This window comes from Rhipicephalus microplus, chromosome 1 (genome assembly GCF_043290135.1).
Source record: "Rhipicephalus microplus isolate Deutch F79 chromosome 1, USDA_Rmic, whole genome shotgun sequence".
In the NCBI taxonomy this organism is placed as follows: Eukaryota; Metazoa; Arthropoda; class Arachnida; order Ixodida; family Ixodidae; genus Rhipicephalus; species Rhipicephalus microplus.
The window spans coordinates 105,813,123-105,829,112 of NC_134700.1; the positions used below are offsets into that span (position 1 = coordinate 105,813,123).

The 15,990-nt window shown below is 45.1% G+C and overlaps 1 protein-coding gene across 1 annotated transcript in view; it reads left to right on the forward strand.

Moving 5' to 3' along the window:
* LOC119177917 (glucose dehydrogenase [FAD, quinone]) overlaps positions 1-15,990 on the forward strand; it is a 135,201-nt gene that overhangs the window by 100,926 nt on the left and 18,285 nt on the right. Inside the window, exons 8-10 of the mRNA XM_075886857.1 lie at positions 1,843-1,997; positions 3,673-3,850; positions 14,867-15,085. Of these exons, the coding sequence (XP_075742972.1) occupies positions 1,843-1,997; positions 3,673-3,850; positions 14,867-15,085 (552 nt within the window). The remainder of the gene's footprint in view (positions 1-1,842; positions 1,998-3,672; positions 3,851-14,866; positions 15,086-15,990) is intronic.

Sequence of the window (15,990 nt, forward strand, 5' to 3'; positions counted from 1 at the left end):
GAAGCCTGCGATCGGCATTTTAATTTGTCGGACAGCGCATAGGTGGAAAGTACACACACACGTACTTTTTCTTTAAACAAATTGCACATGCACGAGCAGAGTGTACGAAGCACCCTGCAGCAGAAAACACAGAAGAATCCTGCTTTGAACTTTCGCTCGATATAATAATATAGGTTATCTGTAAAATGTACAATTAAGTTGCGATGAAAACCTATTCAGAGAGGCTAGACATTCATATGCTGTCGGCGAGAAAAAGTTTCCGAAAGGCTACGAGCGGGGTGAAGTGCACATCGAATCAGAACATGGCGTCTACAGCGGCAGTTTTTACAAAGTAAAGCTTGCAGTGCTATGGATTTCGTTCCTGCCACTATGTGTTAGGACTGTAAGGTTCACTGTTCACTGGCTGCTGGTTGTCGTAAGATAAATCTTCGTTTTATTTTGGTCCTGATGCTCCCGCATAGACTGGCACTCAGTATTTCCTAATGCGTGCACTAGCAGACGATTGGGTGCCTTGACCTAACGAAACAAGGCGGACGAGCTCATAGTGTTGACACGTCACAAAGCGTTATTAATGTATAATTGCTATAGAACAGGAAAAAGCACAGCAACAAAGATGCAACTTTTAGCACAACTGATAATGTACTAGATGTGTCGATGATGTATACATTCTTTAATCTGAATCACTTACACCACTAACAATCATGATTGTAGCAAGCTACCGTCATACTTGGTACTTTAAACTGACTAACCATCTTTCAATGCTTTCTTTCATGAAAACTTTTACGTTGACGTGCATCACTCTGTGTTTTGGTTATGTGCGCATTATTACACTTGGCATCAGTGTAAAATTACCGTAATGCTGCATCTTCATTGCTGTTATGTATCAGGAAATGTCATAGCTTTATATTTATGTTATACATGCTACTGCTCGTTTAAGAATTTATTCCACAGTTTTAAATGCTTTTATTCATAAATACTGCAGTTGTAATTCATGCACAGACATGAAATTTTTCTCACGTCTTCTTTTTCACTTCTACTTTAGAATATAGCCATCTTCTTATCTAATAGCCTCCCAAAAGGGCCCAAAAATATTTTGATTACTTAATTAAAGTGCGAAAAGGTTTGTTGATGTTAGCTCTGTGCGTTTACGTATGAACTGCTGTCTACGATAAATCCGCGCAAAATAATAAAACTGTGCTACTGTTTTCGTGGGACAACTCACCTCGTGCTGCCATACAATATATCTGTGTGTTCTCGCGTATAGGAAGTTGATTTACAGAGAAAATTGTGTCGAGAGTATAGATACCTGGGGCCTTCAGGCTTTACTAGTATTTATAATGATAATTATATGCACAGCTGTACAATCGCACGCCCCAATTTTTCCTGCTGCTGTTTGGACTAAGTTTATTGGATTATTCTATCTTTTCTTTCAACTTGAACGCTTCATTCTGTCGTGGAGATTAGTGCTTTGCGCGCAAACGTCGCGAAAATGTTTTTTTAATTAGATGGCAAGCCATTTTAATTTCTATTCCAAGTAGTTCGTGACCTTATTATTCAGTCTTAGCCATCTGACAATAATCGTGTAGCTTATGACTGACCCAGTATTTATCTAGGATAAGACACGAATGAAATCTTCCTGATTAGTAACAACTGCAACATTTACCGGCTACTAAGGAGGTACCGTGAATTTAGTGAATTGTGCTCGAAGATAGTAGATGCTATCATTTACTCAATGATTACTAACCTGCCAGAGCGTGCAGTTATAGTTCCTTTATCATCATATGGCGAGGTTCTATTGGAAATTTAGGAAATATGAGAAAACGCACTAGATTCTTGTTTCAGGGCCACTTATTCATGCATACGGTGTTGAGTGCGTCGCCTTCTTGAGCACGCCAGATGCTGATCCAACGCACCCAGATATTCAGTTTCTCCTCGTGACACTCAACCCCACGACGATCGAAGCAGGATACCTAGCTGGTGTGATAGGAATATCACAGGTGAGCTTCAGTTTTTACTTCAATATTAATTCTTTAAGCCTTTCTGCACCGTGAATATCAGCAAAACTTTATTCCACTTTAGCGAAAATACTAGGTGTAGTTTGTACTTGTTTTATGTAATCAAAACTGCATCATTCTTCAATTTAGTAAGGTTCCTTAGGTTCAGTAATTGCTTTAAAAATGTAAAGATAGCCCCACAGATCGGGATCACTATGAAAACTTGAAATAAAACAAAATCCAAGAAATAAATGGCAGAGTAAACTATCTGTGGAGTCAAGCATCAAGAAACGAATTCCACCATTTGCATGTCTTTACAGTGAATGTGCAATCTCTTTGCGCTTACTCTCGAAAACGGTGTGCATGGCACCGTCATACACAGCAGTGAAGTTTACTAAAACAGGAAAGAGCTCGGAACGAGAATCATAAACTGAAGCCCAATCAGAGCCACTTGGGGCACTTCTATCAGTAGTCCGCAATGTGTCTTCTTTTCAAGAGTTGCGCATGGCTTTGCTAAAATAGCGCAGAGGTAATAAGTCCACTTCGCTCAAAAGATTGTGTATATTCTATGATTAGATTAGAACAATATATGACCACACAAGCTCCTTTCTTTCAATTTTCATTGCCCAATGAAGAGAGTGCTGGAACGGTTGGAAACGACCTAGACAATCTTAGAATCTTGCGATTGACATTGCGAGTTTGGGCTGGCCTCGCCACAGTGTTCTAGTAGCTGAGGTACTCTACGAATCTCGGCTGCAGCTGCTGCACTTTCGATGAAGGCGAAAGTGCGGTAAGCTTGTGTGCTCAGATTTCGGTGCACAATAGATTGATTGATTCATATGTGGGGTGTAACGTCCCAAATACACCATATGATTATGAGAGACGCCGTAGTGGAGGGCTCCGGAAATTTCGACCACCTGGCACCTGGGGTTCTTTAACGTGCACCCATATCTGAGCACACGGTCCTACAACATTTCCACCTCCATCGGAAATGCAGACGCCGCAGCCGGGATTTGAACCCGCGACCTGCGGGTCAGTAGTCGAGTACTTTATCCACTAGACCACAACGGTGGGGCTGTGCAGAATAGAGAACCCTAGGTGGTAGAAATTTCCGGATATCTCTACTATCGCGTCTCTCATAATCATGTGGTGATTTTGAAACGTTAAACCACACGTATTTATCTAACGTTAGGGCTTAAACTTTTGCGGTATCTATAAATAAAACCAATGCATTCGATGATAAACGTATAAAAGCCGAAGTGCTAGTGCGCTTTTCTTTTTATCGACGGTTGATGCTGTGTTCGCCGCTATCAGTGCACAGTGGGTATTTCCGTGTCATAGCCACAAGTTCTTCAAAATAAAAAGTTTAATGTCGGACACGTCAACTGTTGCCTTCGTCAAAGCTACGGCCTCAGGATGACGTATGCATTTAAAGATGTGTAAAATTCGGGACGCAATTAACAGAAAGACAAATGCACTCGCTCCACTACAGTGAGAGCATTGCATCCTATGCCTGTTTTTCAAAAGTTTTGGAAAATTATGGTCGGTATACGAAGTGCAAAGAATGCGTGTACAATCGGGAGGTGTAGTTATCCAAATTTATGTTTCAGGGATTCAATTTTACCGCAACATAAAACGCACTACATGTGTGTGACACTTTATCTGTGGTGTATTGCAGATTTATAAAAACTACTACAAGCGAAAGCGTAGGGACAACGTATTAATGATTGTGCCAATACTACTGCGCCCCAAATCAGCAGGCAACATTCGACTGAGGAGCACTGATCCCGAAGAATATCCCATTATTGACCCTAGATTTCTTACTAATACATCAGACCTCGAAGCATTAGTTGAAGGTGAGTATTTAAAATTATTTCTCGAGCTCAGTCTCTGGGGACGATGTGTTTTGTTATTGCACATATATACATAAATTATCCGAAAGGAAGACTACAGAAGGTGCCTTACAGACGCCATAATTTTCTCGAAACTACATGGAATCAAGTCGATTAACCCTATCTTCAAGACAACTAAATTTTTTTGCTTAGAAGTAAGTGCGAGAGGCCTATGGTTGCTAAATTAGTTACCGTGAAGCTCATAATTCTTTAGAACGACATAAAGCTCAGCTACTTCTAATAGAGGAAGACGGGAGCGACAAGCCTAGTCAGCGTTTGGATATTGATAGCTCGTAATAATACGTTATATAAGAAGAAGGGGAATGAAAATATGGACACCAAACAGTGCAACGCAAGTGCCGGAGGGTTCAGCTGTATTTTTCAGTTAGTAGACAACATCTTGGGCCCAAAGGTCTAACACCTGATATGAAAATAAGTGATGCCATGGTGAAGGGCTCGGGAAATGGTGATTATGCGGTATTTAACCCGCTTTGATATCGCATATTACCCGCCTCTTAATCATTTTTTCTCCGCTGAAATTCAACACCTTGCGGCTGGGGTCAAATCCACGACCTTTGAGTCACAAGCCAAGCACCGTACCACTTATCCACCGTAGCAGACAACTGTTCCGTCTTCTCTCTGCGTCTTTACACACCCAAACTTGATTTGCACTTTTTTTCGCATACAACGTGCTGCTTTATTTCCTTACTATACACAATAGCTATCAATGTGTGCGTCTAGGCTACCCTGTCTACGTGTTGCCGTGGCTAAATGACATGCTGCCATTATACTGGGCGACAGCATTTGGAGGCATGCAGACCAGTGCACTTGGCCACCACACTCCAGCAATAGTGTTGGAGAATCTATATCTTAATTAAAACCACCCTTTTCAAGAATGTATTTTATGACCTGTTCAAAAGTTACCTTTAGATACTATTTTGCGTGCTAGTATGAAAGTGTTATGTGGTGGTCTTCGCGAAGAATATGACCTTGTGCAATTAGCTAACCGCATGCTTTAAAAATAAGATTTCTCAAGATGGTCTTCGTACACGGCGTTCCACCAGTGAGGGGAGCCAGGGTGAAAGTGTCTGGAAGAATCCGACAGCGCTAACAGTTTTGGTAAAATACATGAGTTACGGCGTAGAATACGCGACCAGCTGTGGCAGCGCGCATTATCGTTCTTTAAAAGTCCCGAAAAGAAACACTGCCGGCGCGGCCGTTGGGGTGGCGTGACGTCACGACAAGACTCGCTTGCTCCGCGGCCGCGTATCACAGTTTTCTGCACTCGCTGTGGGCCCACTCTTACGCAATACAGTGGTGATAACTGCTCATAGTTTCGATTCATATTTAGCAAGGTAGATTGATTTTATTTGATAGGTTGGTTTTAAATTCCCAAAACCACCATATGGTTATGAGAAAAGCTGTAGTGGAGGGCTTCGGAAATTTCGGCCACCAGGAGTTCTTTAACGTACATCCAAGTCTGAGCACACGGGCCTACAGCCTTTTCACCTCCATCAGAAATGCAGCCGCAGCAGCCGGGATTCTATCCCGCGAGGTGCGGGTCAGCAGCCAAGTACCTTAGTCACTAGACCACCACGGCGGGGAATACTATTACTGGCAAACTCCCGTCTAAACGACGGATTCACTGTGAAAATGTAGGTGCATTACAGCGAGGCATTCATTGTTTTAACCATTTACGCATAGAAATTGGTGCTAAAATTCTTACGCTCATCATTCTCTCTTTATTACAATTTGGCGTAGACAGCGGGGTTGGAACACGTGTTCCGAAGAATTACTAATAAAATAAAATGTTTTCGAACTCAATAAATACATCGTTGTTTTTGTGCAGATTAGTCAGGCGATTTGAGAAATTTTCGCTTTTCACTAAAAGAGACGTTAGATGAATCTACCAAGAAAACATTTTATTAGAACGAATTCATACGGTTCAGCACAATACATCCAGAGAATAGCTGAGATGTTGGTGTACTTTAATTCTGTAAATATTACTTTCAACCAAATATTCGCCAGAAATTATGTGGCCATGAATTCTGACTTGCATAAACTGCTGGTTCGATCAAACACCACGTCAAAAGCTCTATGTTTTTGTCACGTGGGAGTACTCTTTATAAAATATTTTGCAAAGAAAACGACTGAAACTTGAAATGAACATTGTGAATGGTTTTTGTGACGCTCTCAGTGACGTGGCCAACGTAATAATTAAACGGTCTTCACCTCAGTGAGGCAGTTACTGGTGTCACATGTCATATCCACATACAAGTTGATAACGGCGGGTGTAATGAAGTGTGAGGAAAAAAAAATTTACAAGTGAGCTATCTAAACAGGTACTTACAAGTGTAACAGCGTCGTTGCTACGATGCTGCATGAAGTTTTCCCGGTGTACCTCAGCTCACTTTTTATGGAAATGAAGCCCCGAGATAACTGCGAAGAAAGCGTGGAACTTCATGACCAGTGAGTGAATACATGAAAGAAAAACAGTTCAAGAGCTGCCGTGGTATACCAGGACAAGCGCTTTGGTGATACCTTGTGAGTCTCAATACTGCATGGAATTTAGCAATTGTGGCGGAGCTTGAGACACAGACAAAAACAAAAAAACAACAATAATCCGCGGCCAGATAGCCGCTTATGCCCGACACAAATAAAACTTTCAGAAGTGATAACAGTATACCTCTGAAAAGAAGCGCTCGTGAAGAGAGCAACCTATTAATATAAATATGCGGTCCTATCAGGGAAAGCCACTACTTGAATAAGGGACACGCAGAAGAATAAATATGTATTCAAGCACAAATATGTTCTTGCTCTTCAGTCACGTCGCATTGCGGCTGTCGCAGCGGAGAATCAAACCATCTTCGTGCATTACCACAAACCTTACCAAACCGTTTACGGTGAGCGTGGTAACCATTAGTGATTTCACTGAACACGAGTTTCCTCATTGTTCTACTAGGAGCATTGCCGATGCTGTTTTCGTAATTTACCTGAAGCTTGAACCAAGCTAAAAGCGATCGCAAAGAACGCACGATTAGAGCGTTTGTTATGTAGGCGTGCCACGGCAGGCGTCAAAGCATCCTTACCTTGACGTCATCCAGGCATCGCGCGAGGCTGCACCACCCCAACATTTCAGAACTAAGACGAGATTGTAGAGTCCAATAAAATCCTGAAAGTTAGAAGCCTAACACTAAAAATGCACTGCTGCCATGAGCACACCATATCTCGCCGCTTGGTCAGGCCCCAGTAAGGCGGTTCACGGGTTACCTATATTTAGCCAAGAGAGCAACTGCACACGTATCATACGCTTGTGTCGCATCGTAAAGTGATAAAACAGGAACTCGACTCAAACATAACTTTTTTTGTGCTGTTAAGCAATAAAAAAAGGTGTCTCTTTGCGCATAAAACTCTTCTTTGTGCTCGCCAGCGGAGCGAATTGGTTCGAGTAGGTTAGAAAATACTGCGAGGCCCTCGTGTTACCTCATTTTCCAAGAATCACACGTGCTTTTTGTTTTTATTGAATGAGTAGGAGGAAGAGGATATCTTGACGTACGGTTTCTATATTGTAACAAGAGTTAAAATATACCATGGTTGTCATTAGTATTGCAACTAAGAAGAAACGTGCAAATCTTTGAGCATTTGCTTCCGTATACCAATGCTTTTATTCCCGGTCCATTGAGTTACGGTTCATATTTTTTTTCACATTATCAGCTGTTGCTTGGTAGCAAGTTAAAGAATTGATATTTTAGCAAGACAATGTCACTATTGTTTCGCAGATGAATGTAGCATTATCTTCTCCTCCAAGCAAAATAATTCAGTAACCCACAGATTACCGTCAAATTCTAAGCAAACACCCCCCCCCCTCCCACCCCTCGCCGCCTTCCAAAGTCGAAATTGCCGGCAAAGTGGCAGGGACAGAGCTATCTCGGAACAGCATTAACTTCACAATGGCGGCCAAGTTCTCTAGCCACAAACAATTCTTACCATCTTCCCAAAGAGTACCCTGATGGAATGCAAAGCAGTAGCGTTGTGCACCGGTAGCGCCAATGGTTTTACGACGCTGACGCGGCTGCTGCGGTAAGTGCTGGAAGATTCGTTTGAAGCGATGGCTGGCGCAGGTCTTGTCGTTTCTTCAGAGAGGACATATGGGCGTCAGACCGGAACTGGTGCGTGTCTCACCATGACTACCATGTACTTGTGGTACTTCAAGCGCACGCAGAGAGGTTTCTGAAGACAATCGGTGTCGACCTTGGATATGACCAGATCGACGCACAGTGCCATCATCACAGCAGGTAGTAAGGGCTCCCCTGGCTCACGCCTCCTCGGTGTTGCAGGCGCGACGTCACCTTTCGCGAACGCGATCGGCTTCGCTAAACTTTGCAACACCCACAACGACCCCGTAAGGCCTAATCGCTTTGGCGGATGTTTCGCCAGGCGAAAGAGCATCATCTTCGCCCCGCTACGGTCGTCTAGTGGCTAAGGTACTCAGCTGCAGACCCGCAGGTTGCGGGATCCAATGGCGGCTGCGGCGGCTGCATTTCCGATGGAGGCGGAAATGTTGTAGGTCCGTGTGCTCAGTGGTACGATTATAAAAAAATTCCAAATCCGGACAAAGGCGGTCTGTTTCATTGAGTCGCACGCGATTGGCTTATACGAGCCGTGACGAATGCTGTGACGTTCTGAGTGACGTGGGCTGGGTTGTCACGTGACTGTTCTTGTGTGGTTTTTGGAGGAAGGCGAAGGAACGGTCGGCGAGACCGTTCGAAAGCAACCTGATGGGTTGAAATGGCTGCAAGGTGGCCTGGATTGGATTGAAATGTAAGGGCTGCGCGACTTTTCAGCATCCGAGCACTTGGACAACATGGCGTTTCCCACTGCCACGGTTTTTCGTCGCACCTGCGCGGCAGCTGCAGCCAAGCAGAGACGACGAAGCGAGGTTAAAGATGCATTTGAAAAGTTCACCGAAGAAGAGTTCCGGCAATGTTCTCGTCTGTCCGAACGAACAGTCCGTAGCTTGTGCGACAAACTTGTCCCTGTCATTGGACGCCAGCCATCTCGTGGCTGGAAGCTGCTGCTACTGCCAAGAATTGCAACGAGCACAACAATTTTCCTTAGTTGAATATCAACTGGCCTGATGGCATCCTTTCAAAGTGGGAAGCTTTGTGTACATGCTATGCCCTCCTCGTGCGTACCAACAAACATTAGTTGAAACTACTCTTCATTAATGTCCTCAAAGGCATCTCTCACCATGAAAGAGCCCTTTTCAGTGCTAACCAACCTTTTGTCCGGCAGTTGATCATTGCAGATACCCGATACCGTGCCCTCAATACAATGCATGGTTCTAGTTTACAGCCCAAGTTGGTTTCAGTCATCATAATAGAGCATGAAGAATGCTTACGCCCCTTGTGTAAAATGTAAACAAATGGTATACTCACCTTGAGCACCTTGTCGCCCTGCTAAAGGTTCCGGTCCTGCACTCAATGAAGCACTAAGTTCTCAGATGCTTGCGTGTTACTGTGTCACTGCCATCTTCAGCCGCTTCAGTGGCCTCCACATCCATTTCCACCGCAGCAGTGGGAACATCCACCTGCTGGAAAGTGTAGAAAGCATAATCTCTCAGAAAAAGGGTATTGGTTACTCTGGCTATTTTGCAACCCCACGTACTAAACATCTGCGGAAATGTTCTGCAGCTATTCAGTGGTAATTGATATCATGTATTACCATTTTAGTACATGCACTTGCCCGCAGGCATTGCTTGTTTTATGATAAAGTAATACCCTTTGTACTGGAAGGGCTGCAAACTGAGATTTTAGTTAATAAACCTATCCATTTTCAATACTTTCTTCTGCTATATTCCCGTTTAACAAGGTTCCGCTAAAGGCAACCCTTCAGATATCAAAAGTTTAGGCACTGCTCAGGAAACCGTGATACTGCGACGGCAGAGTGCTTACCTGTAGATAGGTGAGACCAAGGACGCCACTGAAGCGTGTCATCCCAGTCAACTGTAGAACCCGGCCGCGGAAGCCAGGCAGCCAACCCCCTCCAGTGCCCCTGAAAATTTACACCAATGTCAAAGAACAAATCGCCCGCGCCATTCGACGATCTCTCACGTTTGTGCCTCTCTGATGGCGGCAGCGTCATGGCGGGCCTCGTGCACCGGCCTGCGCCACGAAGCTTGCCACTCTTGCGCAGGCACTTCATGGTTCAGCACGTCGCTGAGCTCTTGCCACAGCCGCCGCCAGTCGGTGACGCTGTGCTGCAGCTTGATGGCTTTCGCCACAAGCTGGGGGTGTTCGTCCATAAAGGCGAGCACCAGCGCGCGTTGAGCTTCGGACACGCGCATGAGCCGCTGCTGCTGTTGGCTACTGGTGCCGTTGCCCTCCACCATGATTGCGCTCGACTGAGCCAACAACTTCGAAAGTTCCGCTGTTTAGGTTTGTATAGTGGTGGAGATGTGGAAACAGTAACTGCTTGAAGCGGGGTTGTACTTAGCGCCACTACTTACCGTCCCGCTAAACTTAGCCTCATTTCAAAACAATAACAAAAAAATACGTTTATATTGTGCCGTATTCCTTATTGAACGTTTGAAAACTTGTGCCAACACATTTTGATAGTGATCAATAGTAGTTAAACATTTTTCAACAAGTTACAAACACTTTTCATTTGGCTATACGGTCCCCAAGCCCACGTCAAAATGATGACGCAAGGCTTCATTTCGCTCATTGGCTGTTCACTACCCTTCGTCTTCACGACTGCTGTGGACCGCCCACTTTTTGACGTCACCGACAGACCGCCTTCGTCCGGATTTGGAATTTGTATATAATTGCACCGCAGATTTCGGCGCACGTTAAAGAAGCCCAGGTGGTCGAAATTTCCGGAGCGCTCTATTACGGCGTCTCTTACAATCATATGGTGGTTTTGGGAAGTATACCCAACATATACATCAAAATCAAGGAGCGTCATCTTCCGTCGTCATCCATATCACAGATAGAGAATCCTAAATACTGTTACCAATTTATGTGCGCTTGAGCGTTGCGAGCGATGAACAACGTGAAGTGAGAGAGAGGTTACACGTACAGACATGTTTCGACGCGTACGTTATCCGCACGTCAGGTTTATTGTGCATGAACAGAGAAGTGGGTGGGTAGCGAGCGGAGGTCACGGTAGCGGAGCGTGCTCGCTAGTGGCATTGTTGCGTCATTGTTCGGAACGTGTTTCTGAATTGGTTTTAGTCAGGTTTGATGTTGGTAAATAAATTGTAGTAAATGAGTAATAAAGCGTTTGAGAACTTCAATGAAACAGCCACACGTTACAAAACGCAAATTGCGAAACGAGTGGCTCGTCCAGTGCTCGAACCCATTAGAAAATCTCTTCTTGATCACCAAGTAAATGCGGTGCATACCCACTTTTGGCATAATTATTCGTCGTTGTCAGCGATTGCATGGGAATAGGCACAAAATCTCTAACAAGAGTGCAGCGGATACGACGCTTCTCCTATTCATTGAGTGATATGTGGGTTTAACGTCCCAAAACCACCATATGAATATGAGAGACGCCATAGTGGAGGACACCGGAAATTTCGACCTTCTGGAGTTCTTTAGCGTGCACCGACGCTTCTTCTAAAAATAACGAAAGAGAGCATAGTGAATGCTAGCCTAATATACAAAAAATATAATTATTTATGCCGTAGTGAGTAACCTTCATTGTGTTTGCCGCAGCTACCCAATGAGCGTTCAAAAAAGTTATGAAATGTCACTCTTCTACGTTTCGCTTTGACTGTGCTGCGCATTCAGCGCAGGCCTGGCGTTTCTTTCATGGCGGTGAGACGAACATTTGCTTGGGAAGAAAAGTCAGCGTTGTCAAAAAACGAGATAGGCGACAGTGTGGCCCTTTGTACCGACCAAAAAATATTATTCTCCTTTTATTGAGGCGCAATAAATCTCCAATTCGAGCGTTTAGCCAAGACTAAGCCAGGCCGCCAGATTCTATGTAATCTCGGTATTACTTACCACACTCAACACGGAGACAAACACGATATACCACGCACTATCCATGCTAAGCTAACAGTACCACCCATACCAAGAAACATGCACCCTGAACACAACAAGGGCAGACGTGTCAGTAGAGCCAGGACCATGTCAAAGATGTTTGGGCGCAACCATGAGGCAGTCTTTGTCGACGCAGCACGCTACCAGGAACGTCACCACTTCGTGGCTGCTGTCGTAGACCACACACAACAATGCAAAAGCAGCGCGTCAATCATCACACGGAACGTAGAAACGGCAGAGGAAGTAGCTATCGCGATGGCCATAGCCCACACTAACGCCTCATGCGTAATCAGCGACTCGCAGACAGCCGTTCAAAACTACGCCAGCGGCAGAATCTCCCCCGAGGCATTGCGGATTCTTAATACAGGCGAAATTCACGAGGTGGACAAATACGTACACATTTTGTGGTTCCCTGCCCACACACCACTAGGTAACGCGGAGGCCGATCCGAATGAAGTGGAGCACAACGTGGCTCGAGGTCTTACGTTCCGAGTCACGTCAGACGAAGCGGCCACCCAAACGGACCTTTCTGCGCCGGGGTGGGAATGGGACGATCGGCTCACTAAATTTAATGACATAATTCAACACTATCGACTGCAGGCGGGAGTACCCTTCGCCTCACTCCAAGCTAAATCAGGCCCAGTCCGTTCAGTGGCGACAGCTACAAACACGCACATACACGAACCCTGTCATCATGCACCACATATATCCTGACGTCTATAGTTCTAATCTATGCCAGTACTGTACCACCAGAGCCACTCTCGAACATATCCTATGGGAATGTCCAGCATTAGTCAGAAATTCTGAGGTCGCGGCCTCCAATGAAGACCTTCGGGCGCGTTGGCGGACTGCGCTGCTCAGTTCGGGGCTGGACAAGCAACTTTGGGTAATCCAGCAGGCCAAGGAAGCTGCCGGGAGACACGGTCTCTCCGTTGGCCCCTATGTGGGAGCCCATCCCAGCAATCTGCCGGAAATTAATAAAGTCTATCTCTCTCTCTCTTTCTGGTATGCAAGGGCTCGCAAATGCCCTGGCCTGAATTTTCTCGCTTTACTGCTTGAAGATAAGTAAGGTCGTGAGCTTTTGACCGAGGGCGCAAGCAGCAAGGAAAGCCGTGATGCCTCGCCGGGAACATCCAGAGTTGGCAACCCCTATAAAGTGCCTGCTTTAGCCGACCATGCATGCATGTTTGTGCTGTTGGCGGGGTGTTCTATTCCCACCATGGTCTGATCTATGTTCACCGTGTTATATAAAGTGTAGGCGTTGCGCCATCGCAGTGAGTTCGTGGAAGACAGAAAGGCACTTGGGGCCTCTTATTGTTTCTCGGTTGTCTTCCAGCTCTTGACAGTAGCGCGGTGCATTGCAACGCCGAACCGCTCTTTTCTGCAATTCGTGTATTAGTGGGATGCTACAAAATTTCTCAGCTACATGCTGTCGGCAATTTTGACGGCCTCTCCTGAAAGAATCTGCTTGCTGACGGGACGTCCTGAACTTCTTTCACTCTCAAGGTGCTCGAAGAGCGCACGCTCCACATGTTCACTGAACAATGATGGGTACTGAGCTTTCGCCCAAGTTTTGCATTCCCGTATTTTAGCTGCACCGATTTATCGAAATTCTTCTGCCATTCGCGCATTCACTTCTGGTCGAGCTTAAAATATCAATACGTGTAGTGCACGTTCTTAGCGTTTTCTCAATGTGTTCGAATAACCTTCATTTTGGTCGACATCATAGGCAAGGCTGACCACTCGCCGCAAACACTAAGAAAGCAACGGCGCAGAGCAATCTGGCTACTGTGCAAAACAGAACTGGAATGAACCGAATCGGAATCATGGCAGCCAGCGTGACTACAAAAAAAAAAACACAATATCTGTAAAAACTATACGGAAACTTTTTTTTTGTTCTAATGGATGTGGCAGTTCCCTGTTGCCTTGGCGCGTTGGGGCGGAGTGGTGAAAGGGGCCAGGGCGCTTTCCCAGAACGGCATGGATATTTGAAATAGTTTTCGTGAGCGACGGGGGGGGGGGTGCTTGTCCAGAATTTTGCGGTTTAGAAGTTGCTCAGTCCCACTCAAGGCACCACAATCTCAGTTTAAGAATTGCCTAAGTACTTGCCATGAAGTTAACGCGGACAACTACAGCACGTGCCACACTCTCTCGACTTTTCACCTGTTCTCATAGCGCCGAGAGGCCACACACACTATTACAATACAGGCTATTTTTGAACTAGTAGAAAGTAATGAAGGCATCACAGTTTTAATTTTCTTCTTGCGTTTACGTTTGCTCGCAGTTTGTTTTAAAGTGAAAGCTAATAAACTAGCTCAGATCTTTTTTAATGCAAACTCTAAGGGATTTGACGCAGCAGCGCTGTAGGCTGGCAGTTCACAGCTCAAGCCATATAAAAAATTCAAAGCGTCAGCCCTACTTCCTGTATTTTAGCTTTCTCTTGATATCTTATAACAATCCACACTTAAGCCATCATAAATTCACTTCAAGCTGTAGCTATGTCCCTCTACTTCACTATTGCTACACACCTTGGGTTTTACGGAGGAAGCAGCTATTAGCTGACAAAAGCCGACATTCGTGGCGTAGTTGTCTCTCGCCGCTACCGCCGGTGTGACTCGTGGCTGTCGCTGGCACACAATAATAGTCTTGAGGCGGCCTCAAACCCAGTCTTTCTACGGTGCATGACAAGTCTCTTTCTGAAAGTCATGTGAGAGCTTGAATACTGCCCGGAAAAAGACTAGCATCATACTTCGCGAGGAAACGCGCAAACACCCGCAAAAGGGATGTACCAAAACCGCTGATCATAGTCATCATACACCACTGCAGTTGCGAGAAAGTGACCCACTACAAAAGTGCGCTTGTTGCCTCGGAAATACATACTGGTTGATTTGATATGTATGCTTCTTAATGTTGTCATGCATTGCTCCAGGCTCCAAGATTGCCGTCCAGACGCTGACTACGCAAGCCATGAGGAATGCCAACGTGAAAATTTGGGATATTGCGCTTCCGGCTTGCGAATCTGCAGGACCCGTATGGAGCGAGTCATACCTGCGTTGCTTCGTGCGGCATACTTCGCTGAGCGGTTGGCACCCTGTTGCACTGCCCCGATGGGGACGCATCCTCAGGCTGTGCTGGATCCGAGACTCAGGTACATACACGTAGCACATAATGTATTCTTATACTTACTACTCACTGTGGGCACGAGTTTTATGGTTGGTTCAGTACAGTGTAACGCCGCTCGCTGCATTTGAAGGAGGTGTAGTAAATAGTGCAAGAGCCCAGAAATGCAAGAACCAAAAGCAGGATTGCAAAAAAAAAACAGAAAAACTTCGAGGTATAAAGTTTTGTTTCGGTGAGTCCGCTTGAAAATTAACATTGAGCACTCCCTGTTGCACTTACTGACACTACATCAGCACAATGTATCTTTCGAGCGCCTTTGAAGTCATGTCCGTGTAGCACCTACAAGCAGTCAACAGGCAAGTATACAATTTTGGGCGATACAATCGCGAGACTGTCACCGGGTGTCGGGTGTGTCCGAAAGATGTTGCAGCTCAGTTGTCATATTGTTGTTAATGGTCGCAAGCCTTGAGAGAGTCAAAGGACTTCCGTAAGCAATCATCAAAGAAAATGAGCCTTCTCCCATCCACGTCTAACATCGTCATTTTCACACTAAGCCATGATCAAGTCGACGGATTGAAGCGTTGAGCTGAAAACGGCGCCATCCTTAACAGTGCGATATATTTATGCGATCATATTACCAATAACGGTTTCCATGATCGTAATTAGCACAAGTAACACTATCAGTGCGACGAGTCAGGCTATGAAGTGCCTTTAGTTTGCCGAGATGTAACGCTTATATTGAGTTCATGCTGCCGCGACAACACAAAAAATGCGAATCGTGAAGGCCTTACGTACATGAACAGCGAAAATTTCTTCCTAGATTTTGAGCTACAAACGTCAGGTTTGCGACGCTACCTCGATGAATGATTCTGCTAATGATTACCGAAAATAATATATGCGTGTTGCTTGGTCTACTAACGCGGGTAATGTTAT